Here is a 25,135-nt window from a genome sequence, read left to right on the forward strand (position 1 = left end):
GCTTAAAAACTTTCAGTAATCAATTGCTCACAGCTTCACAGGGAAGACAACTCGTTGATGAATAGCTCTGACTCTGATAAAGTTCTCTCTTAAATCAAACCAAATCCAACTCCTATTAATCCTATGTATGTCCTCTGGAGCCAAATTAAGTAAGTTTACTCATTTATCGACACAGGTGTCTTCAGATATTTGAAGATATCTTCCATCTCCCTGAAAAGTCAACCTCTCTCCAAATTAAGTGTCTCTAGCTCTAGATTCAATAACCATCCTCTTCCTATGTATATTGTCAAGTATAATTGTGAATTCATAGACCACTAATTTATCTAGATGCAGAGTCATATATTCATTCCACTGAAAGGAAAAGGTCTATTGTCAGATAAATTTTAAAGTTTGAGGTAACTCAAACTTAAACCTTAGTTAACAGTAATTAATAATTCAATCTTGCAAAACATCAGTCCACTCCATTCCCTCTATCCCACTGCCACCACACACACACACACACACACACACACACACACACACACTTTTTCCAGTCTATTACTTCTATTTGATCTGTAAACTGATAATAATATTCAGGTGTTTCAGATTTTCCAAAGAAACAGAAGCCAGGAAAATGGAAGAAGTATTACCTTTGGCAGTACACATTATATATTCTCCTCATCATTCAAATGAAAAAAATGTATGTATAAATTCAGTTTGCAACTGGCTGCAATTTAAACATACATGTGGGTATGCTTGTGTGCAGACAGGTATACACTCACATACAAACCCACACAGACACACAAACTATTGGCTGCAGAGACTTGAGACTTGGTAATTACTTCCCAGGCTCCCAAGCCATGCTTCCTAACAGATGTGCAATAAATACTTTGTTAAGTGCTGAAAGCACTGTGCTTGTCAGCAGTAATTTTCAAAAGAGAAGAAAAAGCATATTGTGCATATTTCCATAAATAGCAAATGAGCTACATATCAAGACTCTGAATTTTTAGCTAGAAAGACTTCTAATCATTGAACCAATATGCTAATTTTAGTTATACAAGAGGAAATTGAGGCCTAAGGAAGACTACTGACTTACCCAAAGCCATATAGCTTATTTGAGACCCAGGTTCTACAAGACTCTCCTATGTTCTAGAGTTCAGCTGTACTATAACATACAAGTCTAACTCAGCATGGTTAATGACCAAGATTTATGTGAAGGAATCATGAAACTATCTTACAAAATGGATATTGTTTAAAAAAAATGATACGAGTATCTTACAAAAAATTATAATTCCATGGTGAATATGAGATACTGGACCACTGAACAAGATACTAAAAGGTACAGTAAACACCTCAGATGTAGTGACAAAGGAGAAATCAATCCCTGAACTGAGGAAATTACATCATGAGGTCCATATCTTTGTTGGGGGTAAGGGGGAGGGAGGATCCTGTGTTCAATATAAACAAAACAAAGCTCTGTAGAATTTGCCAATACAGATTAGACTTTTTAGAATGCACTTTGAGCAATGTAATAGGATAACCCTAAAGAAAATAATCTTTTGATATAATATTGACGCAATAAAAAAGACAAGCATAACTCACATTTAGTAAGACAAAAAGAAATATCAAGACCAGACCAGAATAGAAAATAATCTTTAGTCCAGACCAAAGAATTTTCACCAGTTCTTTTAGGTGTTTGTGGGTGTGGGTATGCACACATATTTGTGAGTGTGTGTGCATGTGTGTGTGTTGTTTGGGGCCTAGGGAGGAAGAGACAGAACCAGAATTTGTTGAGCATCTAATATGTGTCACACACTGCATGTTGTATTTTACTTATATTATAAAATTTAATCCTTACAAAACCTCACATAATCCTATGATGTAGGTATTATTATACTCATCTTGCAAATAAGGAGAAAAGCTCTGGGGGCTTTAGGTCATATCGCTAATAAATGGCAGAGGCTAGGCTGAAATCTATGTATGTTGAATGTTAAAGTCTATGATAATTCCATTGATGAGGAGAAACAGAATGTTTGGTCAAAACCTCATTGTGTATTCATTATGAGTTGTCACTTAATTATATTCTGAAGTATTTATCTTTTTATTTTTTCACAGCATGGATTCAGTCATTCTCATTTAATTCTATACAATCATCAGAGTACTCCCCAACAAACTGTACAGATACTGTTACCTCAATATCTTCACTGAGCAAACCTCCTGGTAGTTAGAGGAAGGACAAAACCAGGTACACAGTATTCTTTGGAAAACTCTGTCTGAGAAGGCTTATTTGTGTTTCATCATGCTCTGTGTTAAGGAGTGACCACCACCCCCCCCCCCTTAACTCATAAGGTGTATATTTAAGTAAAATAGGTGTTGAATTCCTTGATTTCAGCAAAGTTTAACAATGCAAAACCTACTTCTAGTGCTAACAAGTTAATGACTCAATAGCCATTAGACATAAACTTGTCTAAAATCTTCCAGACATGGGAATGTAGGTATGTTTGACACATTTCCAAGGCACCATCCTTCCAAGAATCTCATCTACTTATGAGGATTAACTGAAGAAGCCTGAGAGGGCAAATGAGATGACCTTGCATTAGTTTTCCAGGCTGCATAACAAATTATCCCAAACTTAACGGTTTAAAATAACAAACATTTATTATCTCAGGGTTTTTGTGGGTCCGGAGTCAATGCATGCATAGCCTCGCTGGATCCTTTGCTCAGAGTCTCACAATCAAGGTGCAGTCAAGGTGTCTGCAAGCTAAAGAAACTTTCTGGAGCTCAAGATTCTCTTCTGAGTTTACATAGTTGTTAGGAGAATTCAGTCCCTTGTGGTTGTAAGATGGAGGGCTGTATTTTCTTGCTAGCCATCAGCCCGAGGCTCCTATCAGCTTTTGAAGGCCACCTCCAGGTCATCAGCTCATGGCCCACTTACCACATGGGCTCACTCCTTCAAAGCCAGCAGCAGAATCTCTCACTCAGTCTCATAAGATGGAGTCTTATAACCTAATCAAGGAAGCGATTATCCTTCCAATCACCTGTTCCATACTTACTGACTAGAAGTAAGACACAGGTTCCATCTGCACCCAAAAGGAGAGGGCTATACAAGGGTTTGACTCATTGGGGGTTACCTCAGTGTGTATCCACCACAGACCTGCTATGGACTGAATGTTTATGTACCCTCTCCCAAATTAATGTTGAAACCCTACCCCCTAACATGATGGTATTAAGAAGTGGGATCTTTGGGAGGTAATGAGGATTAGATGAGATCACGAGGATAGAGCCCTCATAAATGGGGTTAGTGTCCTTACAAGAGTCCTGAGGGAGCTTGCTTCCTCTCTCACCATGTGATAACACGGTGAGGAGACAGCCATCTATGAACTAGGAAACAGGCTTTCACAAGACACTGAACCCTGACCAATTCAGACAATCTGATCTTGGACTTCTAGCCTCCAGAACTATGAGAAATAAATTTCTGTTGTTTATAAGCCACTCAGTTTATGGTATTTTGTTACAGCAGCCTCAGTTGAACAAGACAGACTCAAGTCAAAACATTTTTTGTTTGTTTTTTGCGGTACACGGGCCTCTCCCTGCTGTGGCCTCTCCCGTTGCGGAGCACAGGCTCCGGACGCGCAGGCTCAACGGCCATGGCTCACGGGCCCAGCTGCTCCGCGGCATGTGAGATCCTTCTGGACCAGGGCACGAACCCGTGTCCCTTGCATTTGCAGGCGGACTCTCAACCACTGCGCTACCAGGGAATCCCAGTGAGAAAGTTTTAGCAGTGAATTTAGTGATCCAGGTCTCCTTGCTCGTCAACGAGTTTTTACTTCAGTCTAAATCAATTGGAATTCGTCACACGGAACAAGGACAAAGGGAAGCTAACCATCTCGATTTTAATTGTCCCATGGGAAAAAACAAAACAATTATGAAGGGATTACAAGCAAACTACCAAGAAAGTAATACGAATTTCATCCTTTTGATGACTCAGATAATTTAGCTAGATTATCTCCTTTGCTCCTTTGTTTTAGGATTCCCAATTAAGTCACTATTTTGAAGCATCAATAGATGGACCCAAATAGCAATACAAACTGCCCAAATTTAGCAATTCAGTTGCTTCCAGAGACTCTGTATCCAATCCTGCCCTTTTGGAGCCCAAGGATAGGTCAATCCTAAAATATACTACTGGAAGTTTTTTTTCTCCTTCCATTTCAGTTAACAAAAATGTTAAAGATTCCAACCACAAAGATCAATTAACATAATAAATGACATATGTGTTATTATTTTTATAGTTATTTCATTGAATAGCATTGTTTCCTCAAAACTGTCTGTAGGATTTTTATTTTTCTGGGAGAAAAAAAATGAAAATATTGCTAGTTCCTTTAGTTTTTTGGAGGAAATCCATTTTGTTTGTCCTAATTTTTTGCCATAGTGAAGGAGGGAATTACAGGAATTAAATATCTACTATACATCCAAAGACTGTGCTGGGCATTTTTTATGCTCCCTTACTGACATTGAAAATGAGGATCAGAGATTGTAAGTAACCTACCTATGTCACTCAGGTAATATACATGGTAATGGCATTGTGCAAACCCAAACAGATTTTAAATCCAGATCCCTTTGGTATTTTTTTTGTTTGTTTTGTTTTGCGGTACGCGGGCCTCTCATTGCTGTGGCCTCTCCCGTTGCGGAGCACAGGCTCCAGACGCGCAGGCTCAGCGGCCATGGCTCACGGGCCCAGCCGCTCCGCGGCATGTGGGATCTTCCCGGACCGGGGCATGAACCCGTGTCCCCTGCATCGGCAGGCGGACTCTCAACCACTACACCACCAGGGAAGCCCTGGTGTTTGTTTTTTTAAGTTTGTTTTTTTAATCTACAAACTGCCATTCAAAAAAAAGGGAACTTCAGGTGGGTGATAAAATTAACTCAAATTGTGATGCTAAAGAAATATATAATACTGAGGGGAATGATTTTTTTAAATGTTCATCACCAAAAGTTTACAAAAAATGCAAAGTAAACATGTAATGAATATAACCAGACCCAAAATATAGGTTTTTGCCTACACAATGTTAAAAGAATTGAATTAGTTACAAAATTTCAGACACACTCTAATATATATATATACACACATGTATATATAGGTATAGCAGATATACATATATCCTGCTTCTCTGGAAAAATCCTACTTCTCTACAAAAACAGTCTCCAGAGTTTCCTCTTAGCACTAACCAGAGCCACTCACTTTAGGCAAATTATTAAGGGGCGATGTTTATTCAGGACTCACTCTCTCCAAAAGTAAAAGGTCAAGTAAGAAAGTGTATTAAGGTTTCACCATCTATACTCTACACACTCAGGTATCTCTGGGTATCAATAACTGTTTGAGAAGAGACAGGTCAACTGGTCCCCCAGTCATTTGGGAATGATGAACTACAGGATAAAGAGTATTTAATTTATTTCAGAGTCAAGTCTCCCTTCATTTGGAGAAACTAGGATATTTCTGGCCATGTAGACTCTCGGACATACTCAGGATGAAGCCCATTTCTTAAGGGTCATGAGGCAATTCTCAAGCAGTGCCTTCTGGGAGAAACATCAACTGTGAAGGTTCCACACCTGTCTCTACCAGACCACTCACCAAGTTCTACAAACAGCAAAAACAGAGGAGACAAATTACTTAAGCTGACAAGTTTTTGTGTCAAAATATTATTTTGCATATACCAGCAATACCAAAAGAAGGTTGTTAAAATTCGAAGCATCATCTTAGAGAACACATTATAACTAGAGGAAACTTGAAAGCAGTTCATGGTCCTGAAAACTTTGTGTTTCAAATATCAAATATTCTTATTTTCCATAACACTCAATGAGTAAGTTATTCGTATATATATATATATTTTAAAACAGTGCTTTAGAAGACACATGGTCATTGGAGTTAGACAATAAGAGCTCACCACAACTAGAGAAAGCCCATGTGCAGCAACAAAAACCCAAAGCAGCCAAAAATAAATAAATAAATAATTTTTAAAAAAAGAAAAAAAATTGTCCAAAAAAATAAAATTATGTGGAAAAAAACCCCCAACCTTGTCCCTTCCACTGTCTGATTTTGGGTATGTGAGTTAGGGGGCAACTTAACCTCACTAAGCCTTCGTTCCTCAGTTATGACATACTGATGATATTAACAATTTTGCCAGTCTATTGTGACGATTAAATGAGACTAGATACATAGAGTATCTATACAGAGAACGGCATATCATAGGCACTCAATAATTGGTAGCTTTGGTGTTGGTTGTCTATACCATATAATGTCTTAATATATGCTGTGTGCTGTCCTGTCAAAGCAGGATAGTGGCTCTGAAACTTGAGTGAGCATCAGAATCACCTGAAGGGCTTGTTAAAACTCACTTTGCTGGGCTGGGGCCTTAGAGTTTCTGAGTTCCTGGGTCTGGGGTGAAACACAAGAATTTGCATTCCAAACAAGTTCCCAGGAGGTTGGATGCTGATATTGCAGGCCAAGGGACCACACTTTGAGAACTACTAAGGACAAAGAAGGTGCACTTGGTTTAGAGGCAGCTGATTTGAGTATGAGACTCAGAGTATGAGCCTTTGTGTGCCTGCCAGTTATCAGGCACTTAAAAGTTCAGAATCAATGGATCGATGTGATATTAAAAAGAGCAAGGAATTGAAAGTCAAAAGGCCCTAATATGAATAACATATGACAAGTGGCAAACATTTCTCTATCTAGGCCCCAGTTTTCTATCTGTAAAATAGGCAGTTAGATGATATGTTTCTTTTCTATAATTTCACATGTTTTAAGTATATGATTGTCCTCAAATATCTTGGATACTTAATATAAAACAGAAGATAAAAAATGCAAGCAATAACTCTTACCCTAAACATTCAAAGCCCTATGCCTGGTTCTCTTCCTGTCCCCAGTAATGTGATTCACAGAGTTGAACAAAAACAAAATAAGAAAAAATAGGACCATAAGTTGAGCCACTACTATACTACATGCCATTTATTTGTTCATTATTCATTCAGTGCCTCTTGTGTTCCAAAGAGTGTGGAAGATTTTAGGAAAACAGGGTGAAGGAGACAGGGTGATTGCATCAGATTAGCAGGATACTAATCCATTTGTTTATCATGTAATTTATGTTACACTGTGGCATTCCTGAGAATCAGTTGGCCCTAATCCATATAATACAGCTGGCTAGAACATAGCTTAGAGGGATCAAGAACTAAAACCCACACTGATTTGAAGCAGGGCCCACAAGTCAAAGTCAGATGAATAAGAAGAGGAACTGGATATCAGTCATCAGATCCAGAAACTGAAGACTGACTATTTCAGAGAGTAATGTTCTAAAATCCATCCACTTCTTCTCATAGTTATAAGAACCTCCCTACTTTAGATAAGCACATGGTATTCAGCAAAAATATACTTTCTAGCTTCCCTTGCAGCCAGATGTAACTTGTGATTAGGATGATGGATGGGAACAGAGTGAAACATAATTTCACTTGCTTTCCACTTGCTTTTCATCTCTTCCCACAAACTGGAATGAGATCCTAGTGGCTTTGGCCATGTGGGCAAGAACAACATTGTTAAGATTCATCATGATCTCAGGATCACCTTGTGAAACAGAATTGCCCTACCCCCTGGAACCATTTAGCAGCTCAGAATTTTATGGAAGAAAGCAATGTTTAAGCCACTATACTTTGTATATCTTTGTTAGAGTATCTTTAGGTATATCCTATCTAACACAGATATATAGAACTGGATCCTATGTACTAGACAACAATTTGGAAACATCCACTTTTCCTTATGACAGTAGGTCCAGCATCTAGCATGGTGCCTGGAACATAATAGGTGATAAATAAATAAGTGAATTCAATGAAATACATGAGGGTCCTGACGTTGAGGCAAATCATCGCACTACGAGGAAACAGACATGGAAACAAAAGTAAAGAATTGCTTACCCTTTCAATCTTATTAATGCACATTCTTCCAATTCCCAAAGGTATATTTCATATTTTAAAAATTCTTATATTGGCAAAAGTTTAAGCTCCTCTGACATGCTTTTTGATAACCAAGAAAAATAGTTACCAGGTGCTAAACATGTTAAATTGGATGAAAATAACTTTGAATCTCAACCGCATTGTTTGTGCTATTATTGTGTCCCAAACTAAATTAACTAATAAATATTTTTGAGTTCATATGACAGGAGTTAGCAATATACTTGTAAAGAGGGACCAAGTCACTGGTCTCTTTTCTTCCGGTATGTTTAAAGGGGTTATTTTTATTTATGCACACAAAACAATAAGTTTATATATATAGCCACATCATGTGCACTTATAAATTAATTTAGTTAAAGTAGTAAAATATCTTGCATTTTAGTTAAATGAGGATTTTTAAAAACAAGCATCTTTTTAACGGCAAAACACTTATTTTTAAATAGCCATTTTACAAAGTTATTTGATTCCAGAAACGTTATTTCTTTATAAAGCTGGACTTTCATATTATCAATGTAAATAATAGTACATACTTCATAGAGGTATTTTAATGTTTCTGCATTATTAGGGCTTTCTGAGCAAAGAAAATTGGAACCTGGTTAAAGCACAAATCCTGGAAATTAAAGAGTGAATAAACAGAGACTTCCAGAGAAAATGTGTTTATATTTCAAAGCAAGTGAAACCCAGAGCCATCCTTTTACATTCCAATGGACTGTAAAATAGGGACCTTTCCTTTCTGTTCCTGGAGAAGATTTGTTGCTACTGGGGATATTAGATCTTTCTCTCTCTCCCCCTCCTTCCCTCCCTCCCTCTCAGAAGGAGGAGACTGCAGCTGTGTAGCATTTCCTATACAAACTCTGAGGTTCATAATTTCTTCTTCTCGGTAGTATAAAAACCCCTTTTCATGTACAGGATAACATTTGGCTTTTATAGTATAGCCCTGAAAGGGGAGAAGGGGACATAGGTAACTGATGCAGTTGTTGTTGAAAGTAATAATATTCTACCTCTGATCTAGAAACTTCATGTTTGCTTTCAGGACAAAGCAAGTAATATAGATGTTAAAAACTTATAATGATCTATAAAAGAAGCAGAGATCTATGAACATCATTAGATAAGTTGTCTGCTATGGACATGGTAGCTGCGTCTATGTTTCTATTCCCTACCTATTACCATATTTACCAAAACAGAAGGTATTAATAATAAGGCACTTCAACCAATAAGTTTCATCCTCCTCAAAGTGCAAAGAAACAGTGAAGTGTCAATTTTATAAGAATTGCTCTGTGACTAATGGTATTCTCTTTTGTCCTACTTTTCCTTTCAATTGCCTTTTCTTATGTAGCTGCATGGTCAAAAGACTTCTTTGTCTATTCAAATCTCTACCTCTATTTGAGAGTAAAGCAACGTTAGTGAAGAAATGTTACACAATATATCAAACACAGTTCTCTGTAAACAAAAGAAAGAAAAAGCATTTTTCTCAATTTTGCTCTTTCATGAAGAATTACTGCCTCTGTTTAAAGCTAATCCCATTAGTATCTTCCTGCTTCCTCAGAAATTGTTCTCTAACAAATATGTTTTCACTTTCTGGTATCTTCAGTCTCTCTGTCTCTGTCCTTCTCTGGGTGTCTCTCAACGGCCTCTTTGTGTCCCTATGTCTCTCCGTCTCCACTCTTCCTCTTCCTTTTGTGCATCTGTCACCCATTTCTCCCTCACTATTTCTGTTTCTACATCTCTGTCTCTATCCTCTTCTCTTGCTTCTCTAGACCTCTCTCTCTCTCTCATTCTTCCTCTCCACACACCCAACCTCCAGCATCCAGCATTTCCTCTCTGATGGGGTACATGGATTTTCCTGATTTTAAAAATATACTCTTTCCTTTATTTGTAAGGTCGCAGGCTCTTAACACTTAAGAGCCCCCCATGCAAGCCAATTTTAGGGAAAAGGAGTCCACATAAGATTTGAGAAGGTAGAGTTGAAAATCTCAGAGGTAAACTTTCAAGAGGAGAGTACCAAAATGAAGTGGCAAATGCCAAACCGAAGAAGACAGAGATCCAAGAGTGCTTGCTGTCTTTGGAATTGGTTACTGGGAACTTAGTGAAAGCAGTTCCCCCAGAGCAGGGTGAACAGAAGCGGACTCCAGTGAGCTGGGGAGTGAAAAGGAGATGAAGAAGAGAAAACAGGAAGTTTAACAGCAGAAAATACTTATTAAGTGCCTGCTCTAAGCCAGCACTGTGCTAAGCTTTAGAGACACAATTGGGAGCAAGCTTGACAGTCTCTGCCTGTAAGAGCTTACAGTCTAGTGGGAAATGAGATACTATAAAGAAACAATATAAAAAATAGCGTAATGATGATTGATAAAGCAAATACAGGGTGATGTGGAAGCATATCAGAGAGGTATTGACATTGGATTCAGAGGGGTGATGATAGACATTTAAAATAGGGACTACAAATCCTAGTCCCCTTCCTCTTCTTGGGCACTCGACTAGATGACATTTCTAGCCTCTTCAACAGTTAGGGGTGGCCATGTAACAGCTCTGGCCAGTGGACTGTAAACAGAGGAAAGCACACCACTTCTGGGTCTGTCCAATAAGAGTTCCTCCATGCTTTTACCCCCTTCTGCTGTTTGGAGACCTTAGATGTCGCAAGGTGAATATGGCAGAGCCTTCATCAGCCTGGCTCCTCAGATCGCTGTATAGATGACCTACATTTGTAACCATAGTTAATAATCCTGTATTGCATATTTGAAAGTTGTTAAGAGAGTAGATCTTAAAGTTCACCTCGTGAGAAAAAAATTTTTTGTAACTGTGTATGGTGACAGATGTTAACTAGACTTACTGTGATGATCATTTCTCAATATACACAAATATAGAATCACTATGCTGTATACTTGAAACTAATATGCTGCTATATGGCAATTATACCTCAATAAAAATGTATATTTGAAGTGGATCATTGAAATATCCATTATGTCAATAAAAAAAAAAGAGATAAGGTGTAGCCAGAATGATATAAACATGGAAGACATTAGGCATTGAACTGTGAAGGGAAATGAAAAGCCAAAGGCAGAAGAACATTTAAAGCATACAAATATTTGAAGAGTAGAGAAAGATGACCAATAAAAGAGACAGATAATTCTTGGTTATAGAAGTAGGAAGGAACCAGGAAACAGCTGGCTTCAACCCAGTTTAACATCACTACCACTCACCCACCAGCCAATAATATTCATGACACTTGTCCTAGTTTCATTCCATTGTTCCCAAATTTCTCCCACTTTGATCTAGTTCTCTACTGGTTCTTGGCGTTTGCCTCCATCTCTCATTTAGAATCTCCCTCTCGTTAGGAGTTAGAATTAGTACTCACCTTTCTAGCTCATTTTTGCTCTGGCTCCTGATTCCAATCTTGCCTTCAGGAGCTTTGAATTCTTTTATTATCTTGCTGAGTATTGAACTATCAAAGACTGTTCTCTATCTAGCCAATCTCAGAAAATGGCCATGACCCAGGCCAGCTAACACTAATGAAAACTAACATGTATTGGCTACTTACTAAAGCCAAGCACTGTATTAACTAATTTAGTTTGTTTTAACAACAATTCTATACATACATATTTCTATTAGCCCCATCTTCAGATGAAGTAACTGAGGACACTCACAGGTAAGAGTAAGCCAAGATCCCAACCTGGCAGTCTGGCTCCAGAGTCTGCATTCTTAACCACTATGTTATGCTGCCCTTCATGTGCTGGCCAGTTCATCCAATTCCAAACAAAGGGCAGATTTTGAAAATTCCTAGCTTGAAAATCAAAGGAAGATGACATTCGAGAAGAAGTCAATGAATACTTAATATTCCCAAACGTTATAGAGAAGTAAATAAGTGGTGGCTGAAAAAGAAGTCAGTCAATTATTAGCCATTTAGGGGTTAATGATAGCCTTCTCCATAGCAACCTACTCCATCAGAGGGATGATGGTAATAGAACTGGAACTGTCTGTGAAATGAGAATTTAAATAGTATGCAGAAGCACTAAATTCAGACTACTTTATCCAGAAGTTTGATGATGAAGGAAAGAGAGTCAAAGAGGGGCAAACTTGAGGGGCAAGCACATGCAAAATAACTTTTTTTACATAAGAATTGGGTGGAAGATCTTCTACCATCAGGGCAGAAGAAGCTACTGGAGAAGAGACAGTTGAAGTGAGACAGAGAACCACTGACAGACCCCAGGGGCAGGGGATGGAATTAAGAACACTGGTGGGTGCCTGCCTCCAGAGCCCCTCATGGAGGAGCTAACCGGGCAGGGAAGACTGCAGAGTTAGGAGGTGGAAGGGGAAATTGAGAGCTCACATGCCTGACTGAGGCCACCTGTTTTCTCCAGGAATTAGGAAGCAAGCCTTCCACAAAGAATAGGGTGGGTGAAGTGGAACTGGGTGCTTGCAATTAAGGTTATAAAAGGATTGTAACAGCTATCATGGGAAATGAGGTAGGGGGCTGATGAGACACATAAGTAAAAGGATTGCTAAGCAGCAACAAGGGCCCGGCTGAGGATGAAGCTCATAAACTTATAATGGAGGAAGTCAGCATAATTAGGTGATTTCTCCAGCTGGGCTCAGGCTCCAGCAGGAGCAGAGATAACAGCCAGTTGGGCTGCCCTGGATGAGGGTTTGGAAAAAACAGAGAGCTACAGAAGACAGAGTGGTAAGAAAATAGACAGCCTCTGAGACTGTGAAATTATTTTCATGGTTTCAGGCTAAATAGGAAATATGTTAATCCAGCAGGAGAATGACAGACTCAGAGAACAGGGATGCCTTGAAAGACTGACGTCTTTAAGGAGATACAGGGACAGAAAGGAGGTGAGAGAAGGAACAGCGTTAACGTGTGACAATTTGGCTTTTAATTTTCCTCTGCTCCCTATTCCCTTCCAATTTCTTACATTCCCATGCCAGTGAATTATTTAACATCCTAAACTTACTAGATTTCCACTGCATACTAGTTACTCTCCAACTAGTATTTTTGCTAGATAAATTGAGTGTCTCTCCTCAGTCACCTGAAATCTAAAGTTCATTCATTCAATAGCAGTACAGGTGTGATGTGTGAATTAGGAAAACGTAGCTCCTCAGGATAAAGGGAACACCCTGACCCGGGCACGCTGCTGTGCAGATGAAGGGCAGCCTGGGTATCAGCCCCTACACACTCCCCCATCCATGTGTCCTGGGGCAGGGCACACCTTCCCCAGCCATATTTTCCGGTTCTAGATGAGCCCAAAGAAAAAAATTTTAAATATATTTGGCATTGTATGTCCCTGGATTGGAAGTAAAATCTTGACTTTATGAATAGATATATTAAAATCTTCTGTGGAAAACATTTTTAACGATAAAAAATAAAGGTGAATATAGATGAAGAAAAGCACAGCTAAGAGGTCTCTTAAGTACATGTCTTTAAAGAAAAGAAACCCCATGTTAAACGAAGTGGCTAAATTCCCTCTCTGTTGGTGATTGACAACCCCATCATACAAAAAAGCTTAAATGCAATGGTTCAATGCTGGATTCAGAACATTGGACATGTAAAGTGAAATTCACTTGACAAGGTCAAATATTTTAAATAAATTTAACAAATCCAGGAATAGACAGCAGAACCAGAGGATGATAGGGCTGTCACTCGAACTTCTAAAAGATGTCTTCCTTTGTCCTCAGCTTCTATGTTCAAATTCATGATTAGCAAGACAGCTCAGACTCTATAAACAGAACATAATGCTGTAACAGGCCAGAAGCATGACTCCATAGAAGAGAGGGGCCAAGTACCTTTCCTCTGAGCCTCATAAAAAGCTCCTCGAAGCCTCAATATTTTTAGTTACATTATTTATAACACCTACCTGCTCTCCTTTTGTTTCTTTTTTTTAAATTATCTTAATCTACAGATAGAATGGACAGGTCTCAGAGTAGTAAATGAGAATGATTTCTGGAATCCGAGGAGCAGCAATTGCCATCTGTTATTTAGCATAATTTAATTTAACTGAAGACATTGCTTCCTTTCTGTGAGGAATGCTGTCTTTCCCAAAATGCAGGATAGTGCAGGATTAAGCCTTTAGGTATTTATATTTGAGTTTCAGGTTTCTTTAAAAAATTATAACCATGAATGCACTTTAATCCTAACAATCAGAATGTATGCATCTGGCAAAAGAGTTCATGAAGCATAAACTAATTTTATTTTTGCAATAAAAATACCTATTGATGCCCTTGAACAGGGGTCCCAGTACCAGTCCGAAGCCTGTTAGGAACTGGGCTGCACAGCAAGAGGTGAGCGGCCGGCGAGCGAGCGAAGTGTCATCTGCTGCTCCCCGTCGCTGGCATTAATTCCGGAACCACGCCCTCTCCCTCGATGACCCCACCCTGACCCCGTCTGTGGAAAAACTGTCTTCCAGGAAACCGGTCCCTGGTGCCAAAAAGGTTGGGGACCGCTGCCCTAGAAGACAGGTCCTACAAGAAATAAGAATTAGTGTCACAAACTTTTTATCTTTGGGATTGAAGTAGAAACTGAAAAAATAGAATTGATTTACTAATTATTTCTGCTGATAAGGACATTAGCATTTATATCAATAACTGATTTATAGAGAAGACTCAGTCATCTATAAGTGAATAATTATCTATGGAATTTAAATGACTATTTTTCCCTTCTGCCAACAAAAATGCTTCTGGGCTACAAACTCTTGCTATCAATTTTAACTACAATGATATAAATTGATTACAAATTTATGAAAGAAAGACAGAATTCAGAATAAATGTCCATAATACACTGTAAAACCAAATATAGTTTTTAATATTATATACGACCAACCCCTTCAGCATCAGTTATTGCACCGATGAACACATACATACTTTATGGTTAACAAAGAGAAGTATGGAATTTATAATTTTTTTCCCTGTAAACATACTGCTACTAAACCTTGCCCATGTTACTCAGAGCCACATTTTCTCTGTGAAGGATAAAAGGTGATACTTACAAGTCTTAATCACCAATCAAGCAATACAGTAAGTAAATATTTGGGGCTTGTGCTATGCAACAGGGCCAAGAATAACAGTGAAATATGGAAGGAGAATACAGTGTCTTATTCTGTCCTACTACACTGGACCATTACAGACTCAACTGTCCTACCAATACAAAAGGCAATATTTAAAGCTCAACGCTCCTTATATCAAGAAGGTTGCAATTAAAAACATATACACACAGGGAACTATATTCAATATCCTGTAGTAAACCATAATTGAAAATTTTTTAATTAAAAAATAAGTTTGTAATAAAGCGTCTAAATTATAAAATTAATGGAAAATAACAAGGATACAAAATGTGCTGATATTCCAGATGTGGATCAGATGGTAATCATGGCCCCTGGTCAGAGGCTAAATGGAAACGTGTTAGTAAATCTGCATCATTTAGCGTAATGGCTCATTTGGAACTCTAAGAAGAGAAATGCACCACAGGATCATGGAAGTTTCAGAAACAAAATCATCATTCAGGACCCACTGATCAGGTCTCTTGTGTTATTTAGGAAGTCTGATCACCCTCTGGATGATTTCACCATCTCTCTTTGTACCATCAACCTCATTACCATAAAACTCTTCTATCCAAATTCTGTGCTTGAAGATGGTTAGCTGCGTGTGTGTAGCCATATTGCAAATTTAAAAACTAATATTTAAAACTTGTATAAATATTGTAAATATCCTAGGTTAACTGAAACTCAGATTGAAAGATAGGAATGAAAATGTTCAGATGCTTCTTTTCTTGACTCAATCATGCTTCTTTTCTTGACTCAATCATTAAGTCATTTTTTAAAACTCATATTCTCAACTACAATATGCAAACAATATGCACAGTCTGAAGATTAAGCAACTGTTACAATCAGCCATCTTCTTGGGTTACACATGTTGACCTTTTGCAATTTTCCATTGATATAAAAGAGTAACATTAAGTCTACCTTCCTTGAATCTACTAAAATTCATGACAATACCAGATTTATAAGGCAATTTCATATATCTAGTTTGTTTTATACTTTTTGAGTACTGCAAGATACTGATATCTCCATTTTTTTTTTTTTTTTTTTTTTTTTTGCGGTATACAGGCCTCTCACTGCTGTGGCCTCTCCCGTTGCGGAGCACAGGCTCCGGATGCGCAGGCTCAGCGGCCATGGCTCACGGGCCCAGCCGCTCTGCGGCATGTGGGGTCTTCCCAGATGGGGTCACGAACCCGTGTCCCCTGCATCGGCAGGCGGACTCCCAACCATTGCACCACCAGGGAAGCCCCTGATATCTCCATTTTACAGATGAGTAAACCAAGGTTCTGAAAGACTGAATGTTAAATACTATCATTGATAAAGCACAATGGGAAATTTAATTGTTCTAAGGTGTAAGTATATCTATAACGACTGAACACGATAATATAAGGTATCTTAAAGTATCTGTAATTGAATCAATATTTAAATGTGTAAATATTTTACAGAATTCAGATAATTTACTTAATTAATTTCCCTCTCAATCTTAATCAGCAATAAATAGATATTGACTATCTTTCCATCATATACCCTAACATGTCCAAGGCTCAAACTCTTTTGTTTTGGTGTATATCTACAGATATCTCCCAACCTTTGCCAGTCATTTTGTAAATGTGTGCCATTATTTCAAGGGTGATTAAATCAGAGTCTAGATAGAATAGCTCCAATTCATCACCAAGATAAGAAAAGGGGCTAAAAGCATCAGTGAGTCAATAATGTCTTTTTTTCTTAATGAAAATGAGCACATTAAAAAGGGGGGACTTTCCATAAACCATTTTTTAAAGCATATAGAAGCTATTATTATTTGAAGAAGATTCCACTTCTTCAAATGGTGATTGTTCTACTAATGTCTCTTGACTTGGCACTATTATCAGTAATTATTTTGAGCATTTGAACAAATTCAGAGATTTTGGGGGGTTGGCTCTTGATTCTGTTGGATTGTCGTGTTTGGTTTGGTTTTTGATGAGCGCTCTGGCTTACCCAGAGTATTTCTACTTACTAGTACTATGTGGAAATAGGAAGGCAAAGATTCAAACTATGTTCCACATTTTAAAAAACAAAAGCAAAACAAACCACAAAGAAAACCCCTTTCTTTCTACCCCTTCAGTCAACAACTTAGCCTTATCACATATCATTACCCTTAAGGAGACTCTACTCCAAGGGATAGGGTTACCATCTTCCTTCAAATCCCTTATGTTAGGTAGATACTAAGTCACATCTATCTTTTTCCATAACTTTAAATCCTATTTGGGAGTAAACAAGATTCAAACACATATGTATACATATGTACAAAGATAATATAGCTGCAGTTTCAGATGCTGAACCAAGGAAGGGCCCACTAGATACAATGCTGTGACTAAGTTTCCTGGATCACAATGTTTCTTATAGAATGTTTTCTATCCCTGTCCTCCTTCAAGGTAGATCACACCCATATTAAATAGAAAAAAAAAAAAAGCCACAGGTACAGGAACTCAAGACTTCTCTTCAGTCTATCTAACACTTAACTCGACTGGGCTGATAGGACATTGCTAGGCAGGCTCACCATACTCACCAATATCCACTTATCAAAGGAGGGTGATGGAATAAGAATATGTGAACACCCAAGGTTCTGCTGAACATGACTGGCAATTTAAATCTTAGATTGTTTATCTGCATAGGAGCTTGTTGCTACAGACCGCTGGTTGAAGGACATTCACCAGAAATGATTTTTTTAATTTTTGTGAAAAACAAAATAATTTATATCCTATATACATAAAATACATGTGTGTAAAATATATAGCATATAAATTCAATTAAGATAAACTAATCCATTGGGTTAGTATGTATATAAATTATATATACATATGTAATATATTATAAATTATGTATTTGTTATACATTCATTCTGTATATACATATAGGAATATATATATAATTTAAGATAGATTAATCCACTGCATTATTTCCAGGGCATCTTATGACTACAATTATTTCTACTTCTATATCATCCTGCTCTAACTGGAATTTTAGGAAAATTTAGTTAATATACAGTATATAGCATTTGTTTCTAAATATTTAATTTTCCAGGTACAGATTTTTTACTATAAGCCACTATAAATCTATGCTTTTTCAGTATTTAGCTTACATCTTTGACATAAATATCTTGTAAAAGATCACCTTGCAAAATTGGATTGGGACTGCTTACAAGTTAATTACATGTAGATGACAAAGGGAACAAGCCCAAGAAAGAAGGAATATGGTTTTACGTCCTGTCGTTTAAAACTGTGCAATCAGCTCTTTTCAGTTAAGGGGGAGACCAAACTTTGCAAGTTTTCTCTGCTAAACTTGGTCGTTGAAATTTGCCGCCACTTTCACTGTCAGTTTAAATCATCTTTGGAGAAAGAACTGAGAAAATAGAAATGTTTCTTGGCTTGGCAAGCAGCAGCCGGACAGAAGTAAGAGAAGATAATGAACTCCCTGCTGTTGATTTCTTCCTACATTCTTTTTGTTCTGGAGCTTGTAGTAGAAACAATGCTAATGAGATCCTCTTCTGATGATGAGAAAAATGCTCTGAAATGATTTGTTCATCTGGCTCCTGACTACTGTTGTTAAAAACACATTTTATGTAAGGCCAGAAACTATCAAACTCTTAGAGGAAAACATAGGCAGAACACTCTATGACATAAATCACAGCAAGATCCTTTTTGACCCACATCCTAGAGAAATGGAAATAAAAACAAAAATAAACAAATGGGACCTAATGAAACTTCAAAGCTTTTGCACAGCAAAGGAAACAATAAACAAGACCAAAAGACAACCCTCGGAATGGGAGAAAATATTTGCAAATGAAACAACTAATAAAGGATTAATCTCCAAAATTTATAAGCAGCTCATTTAGCTCAATAACAAAAAAACAAACAACCCAATCCAAAAATGGGCAGAAGACCTAAATAGACATTTCTCCAAAGATATACAGAGTGCCAACAAACACATGAATGAATGCTCAACATCATTAATCATTAGAGAAATGCAAATCAAAACTACAATGAGATATCATCTCACACTGGTCAGAATGGCCATCATCAAAAAAATCTAGAAACAATAAATGCTGGAGAGGGTGTGGAGGAAAGGGAACACTCTTGCACTGCTGGTGGGAATGTGAATTGGTACAGTCACTATGGAGAACAGTAGGAGGTTCCTTAAAAAACTACAAATAGAACTACCATATGACCCAGCAATCCCACTACTGGGCATATACCCTGAGAAAACCATAATTCAAAAATAGTCATGTACCAAAACGTTCATTGCAGCTGTATTTACAATAGCCAGAAGATGGAAACAGCCTAAGTGTCCATCATCAGATGAATAGATAAAGAAGATGTGGCCCATATATACAATGGAATATTACTCAGCCATAAAAAGAAACGAAATTGAGTTATTTGTAGTGAGGTGGATGGACCTAGAGTCTGTCATACAGAGTGAAGTAAGTCAGAAAGAGAAAGACAAATACCGTATGCTAACACATATATATGGAATCTAAAAAAAAAACATGTCATGAAGAACCTTGGGGTAAGACAGGAATAAAGACACAGACCTACTAGAGAATGGACTTGAGGATATTGGGAGGGGGAAGGGTAAGCTGTGAGAAAGTGAGAGAGTGGCATGGACATATATACACTACCAAACGTAAAATAGATAGCTAGTGGAAAGCAGCCGCACAGCTTAGGGAGATCAACTCGGTGCTTTGTGACCACCTAGAGGGGTGGGATAGTGAGGGTGGGAGGGAGGGAGACACAAGAGGGAAGAGATATGGGAACATATGTATATGTATAACTGATTTACTTTGTTATAAAGCAGAAACTAACACACCATTGTAAACCAATTATACTCCAATAAAGATGTAAAAAAAATTGTTTCTAAAGGCTGATAAAAGACTACATTATTGATGAAAGTCATTCTGCAACTCAAATAAGTTTTAATAAAATATAAACTTTTCTAAATGAAATAAAATACAAACGGGTTTGGTCAAATATTAAGTGTACCTGATTAAGGGTATTAGTTCAAAATGTTAAATACGTTTCTCTCTTATGTATTCTTTAATAAAGTCTTAAAGTATAACAACAACAACAAAAAAAAAAAACACAAACAAAAAAGAACACATTTTATAGATCACTTTACAATTCCCCACCTAGGAAACTATAGAGGACTTCTTTGTTCACTTGGAGAAGGAGAATAATCATTGTTTCTTTTTGTTTCAATGGATAATATTCATTTTTTCCTCCATGGTAGAAATAAATTTTTTACTTATTCCAAAAGATTTCATATTAGATTTTATTTAATGATTCTTAATACTGATATAGTTGGTCTATCATCCATAGTGAATGAAAAAATAGCATGATAATGGTGAATTCTTTTTGAAGATATTTTAGTATTGCCTATTTGTTTTCCTGATAAAAAGTAAGCAGTGAAGCCATCCAAAGAGAGGAAACAAAGTGTAAGAAACCAATAACAAGTTTAAGGTAACTGGAGCAGGAGAAATGAGAATCCATTCCAAACAAGTTAGGAGAATGGGGATTCTGTGACATAAGTACCAATATATCAACAATTATACCTGAAAACTAAAAATCCTTCTAATACACACACACAGAATTTTATAGTAATATATGCCAAAATAAAAGAATTGCTAATGATCATCTCTTTTGGATTTGGTTCCTCCATGTCTTATTCCTGCTCTAAAGAAAATAAAGTAAAATAAATAAATCATCTGTTTCACATTGTCTGCCCTCCACCTCCTTCTGGGCCCCAGATACTGAGTTTCCATTTCTCCCAATTACTATACTCAGGATTGTGTGGGACGTTCAAAATATGCAAATCTGAGTTTTCACGAATAGAGGAAAGGTGTGGATTTTACAAGCATGCTGGGGGATGGATGCGTGTTCAGTGTGAGAGAAGTGGATGAACACACCATTGACAAAAGGTACTAGGAAGGAAATTAAATATAAGGCAGGTTGATAGGACAAATTACTACAAAAATAGATCTTCAAGAAAAATAGTACATTACAAACCCAGGTTATGATAAGTAAACAAAGATAACTCAAAGTTAGGTTGAGGAATAGACAACTATATTCATGTCCAGAAAGGAATGTGCTGGAATTGTGGCATCTGTGCCCATGGTAGAGTGGAAGACTGAAGATGAGGTAGAGGAACAAGCCATCCCATTTCTGCCCCTTCAACTTCATCTTTGCTAGTTTTATTTCCCTCAGCTACTGACTAAAAGACTAATAATAATCCCAGGAAACTCCAAGACTAACATTTTGGAATTCAGTTGTCCTTTTACTGACAAATTTGCTGATAAATTTATTGTAAGCCTGGAGTAAAAATTTTGCTCAAGGACATTTTATTTACTGGAGTTTATTTCAGTTACTATACCTAAGACCTTGTATGAGATATCCATCCTATACAAGGAGAAATAGAAGCCCAATATGCCCTATAAAACATACAAAATTATTAGTACTAGTAGATTTTCAAATCTTTCTGGGACAATCTGTTAACTTCTTAAGCAAAATGTTGCTTTGGGCCTATTTTTGAAGCATTAAATAAAACTTCCTTTTATTAGTAGTTCTCATTTTTGTGGCAGTTTTATCTGAAAGAAAATGAAACAATTCCAATGAATATTTGAGCATCCAAACTGAGGATCTTAGAAAAACTTTCTCATATTCTACAATTTTCCATTTAAAAAAGGTAGCTAGGAATCACTGTTTTCTCCATCTCCTATCTCTCCTCCTTCATAAGAATTTTTGGTTTTGTTTTATTTTCTATTTCTCTTTGAAAGTTCTTCATGAATGCAGTGACCTCTTATACAGGGTTCCCACTCTCCAAGTGGTATCCAAGCCATCCAGTAGAATGCAAAAGAAAATATAAACATATCTTGTAATCTAGAAAATAAATTAAACCTTACTAATAATTATTATTGATCTCTCCCAAACACACTTTATCCTCCTAGCATTGGTCACATGTAACCTAAGGTAAAAGATATGCATCTTGGAAGGAAAAAGGGAATTTCACAGTTTGGGGAGGGTTGACAGAGGCACCCTGAACTCCTTCCTTTGAAAACACTATAGTTCAGTGTGCCAGCTTTTTGAAGAATAGCAATCATCTTAATAGTAGAATCTTTACTATACTATGTGTATTAGTATTAATGCCACAACAAATCACCACAAGCTTAGCTGCTCAAACAACATAAATTTATTATCTTGCAGTTCTTTAGGTCAGAAGTCTTACATGAATCTCACGGGGCTAAAGTCAAGATATCAGCAGGCTGAGTTCCTTTCTGGAGGTGCTAGAGGACAATATGTTTCCTTGTTCATTTGGATTTGCTGGCAAATTTCAATTCCTCATTGTTGTATGACTGTGGTCTCCATTTTCTTGCTAATTGGCAGCTGAGGGCCATTCCCAGCTTCTAGAAGCCACCCCATTCCTTGTCTCCTGACACGTTTCCTCTATCTTCAAAACCAGCAACAATAAGGCAAGTCCCTCTCATGTTTTGAATCTCCTATCCCTTCTCTCTCATTGCATCTCTCTGACCCATTCTTCTGTCTTTCTTTCCACTTTTAAAAACTCATATGATTAGATAGGTCCCACCTGGATATTCCAGGATAATTGCCCCATTTTAAGCCCTTTAATCTTAAAGTTATATGTCAAAAGTTTTGTCATATAAGATAACATATCAAGAATTCTGGAGATTATGGTCTGGGCATCTTTGAGGGACCATTATTCTGCCTACCACACCTTGAAATTATTTTGTGTCACAAAGAGGTTCACCTGCATCCTTGCACCATAATAAATAAAGAAATAAACATTGAAAATAAAAATTTACTTAGCTGTTTACCTACAAAATAAAAGGCTTGGCCCATTATTTTAAAATATTAAAATGTTCTATCTTCAAATTGCAAAAACAACTACTGATTGACATTAGGAGAGATTGAAATTTACTAGGTGAATTTCAATAAAAGCATTGGTATATTTGATAAATGAGGTTTAAGTGTTAGTAAATGATTTAGTAGTGCACCAACCAGGCACTTCTGCCATTTGCATTGACTAAGCACTGAGAGTGAACTTAAAATGAGTTGTCAATATGAAGTGAATCGTTAAAATTTATGTCCACACGAAATCTGCACACAAATGTTTAAAGCAGCTTTACTTACAATTGTCAAAACTCAGAAGCAACCAAGCTGTCCTAAGTAGATGAATGGATAAATAAACTAAGGTACACCCAGAAAATGGAATACTATTCAGCGAACTTTTAATCCATGAAAAGACATGAAGGGAACTTAAATGCATATTACTAAGTGAAAGAAGCCAATCTGAAAAGACTATATTCTGTTTGATTCCAACTATACAGCATTCTGAAAAAGGCAAACTATGGAAACAGTAAAAAGATCAATGGTTGCCAGGGGTTGGGGTAGGGAGAAGGATGAATAGGTGGAGTATATAGGATTTTTAGGGCAGTGGAAATACTCTGTATGATACCATAATAATGGATACATGTCACTTTACATTTGTCCAAACACACAGAATGTAAAACACCAAGAGTGAACCCTAATGTAAACTATGGGTTCTGTTGATTATGATGTGTGAGTGTAGGTTCATCAGTTGTAATAAATGTACCATTCTTGTGGGGGAAGTTGATACTGGGGGAGACTATGTATGTGGGTGGGCAGGGGATATATGGGAAATATCTGTACCTTCCTATCCATTTGCTGTGAACCTAAAACTGCTCTAAAATATAGTCTTAAAAAAACAAAAAAAAAGTTTAAAAATGAAGTGAACCAGAGTTTAGAATCATCTTATGAAATATAAAATGAAGGTTTGAAAAATAATTATACCGCATTAGATTTCTTTCACCAAAAAAAAAAGAAAAATCAAATGAGTGGAAAAAGGGAGTTTTAAAACAAAATTTATTTTAAAATAATGTTTATTTCAACTTCATCTCATCTCTTAAAAGGGATGTTTTTGTTTTTAAATGGATATTATTAATTTAGCAGTAATTCACATAACAAATATATTGTTATAAGTAAATATCCTTTATAAATAAACATATGTGTATATTTATAGTTCATGCCCTAAATTTTTACTTATAGTTGTGAGCCACCAAACTGAAAATTATTATACTAATAAGTTCATACTAAATACATTTGGTTGCTAAACTGCAAGTTAAAACTACCTAAAAAAAAATCCTTATCAATCTATCATCACTTTTGCAAGAGTTTTATAACAGGTAAGTCAAATTCTGATTTGTCATCATTTCAATTTGCCACTCAAAATGTCATAAAAGAGTAGTTACTAAGGAGCCCAGGATCTTTCCATTTTGGAAATATTCAACAAACATTTTTTTTAAATGCCACTTTTTCTAATAGGCAACTGAATTTTAAACATTGAACTTTAAAAGTCACTGGAACATTTGAGATCTCATTTATACTTCTTCAGACTGTAGGGAATTTTACTTGCTGGTTATCTGAACACATATACCCTCATTTCTTGCTGTGAAAACATACAAATAAGATTTTTTAAATGCTTTAGCAACAGCTAGAAAACCTCTGGTTTTCTTGGTTTCTCTATGGTTGTTGCATAATGTATTTTTTTGTGACTAGAAAAACTAGTCACAAGCAAAGATGTACATATTGTTAGCCAATGGGTAGTAAATTACTAATAATGCTCATAAATTTATTTTTCTTTGGTAGAATGGATTTTTCCTCCTCAAGTCATGCTATTTATTTGTGTTTGTGTGTTTGTGCTGTGTATGTAATCAACACATACAGCACGTTCCTTCGAAAAATAGAAGTTAAATCCATCACACTTACCAAACTATTCCCTGAGCCCCAGAGCCAATAGGCTTTAGATTCTGGTAGCGCTTGAGAACTGTGAAGGTTGAGTCTCCCACTTCCACGCTGTAGAACTGGTTGTCAACTTTGCTTTTGCTCATGTTGTAATGTTTGGCAATATATGACACATCCACTTGTTTATCGAATCCCTGTGAAAAAGAACAACAAAAACTTGAGACAAGAGAAAAACCAGAATGACAATGAGATACAGAAAAGCCTGTTCTTTCAATGATTACTAATATTTTGTCATCTGTAATAATTATATAGACCTGCATT

General features: G+C 36.8%; 1 protein-coding gene across 4 annotated transcripts in view; it reads right to left on the reverse strand.

Moving 5' to 3' along the window:
- The window catches only part of MAPK10 (mitogen-activated protein kinase 10), a gene marked incomplete at both ends in the record, with an annotated part of 166,665 nt that overhangs the window by 116,379 nt on the left and 25,151 nt on the right, over nucleotides 1-25,135 (reverse strand). For 3 of the 4 annotated variants that reach the window (XM_082838953.1, XM_082838952.1, XM_082838951.1), the window contains one exon: nucleotides 24,839-25,008. In XM_082838953.1, the coding sequence (XP_082695079.1) occupies nucleotides 24,839-25,008 (170 nt within the window). Of the gene's footprint in view, nucleotides 1-24,838; nucleotides 25,009-25,135 lie in introns of those variants that run through there. The other variant, XM_082838954.1, reaches the window with a different exon arrangement.

This window comes from Leucopleurus acutus (genome assembly GCF_964270905.1).
Source record: "Leucopleurus acutus genome assembly, chromosome: 4".
In the NCBI taxonomy this organism is placed as follows: domain Eukaryota; kingdom Metazoa; phylum Chordata; class Mammalia; order Artiodactyla; family Delphinidae; genus Leucopleurus; species Leucopleurus acutus.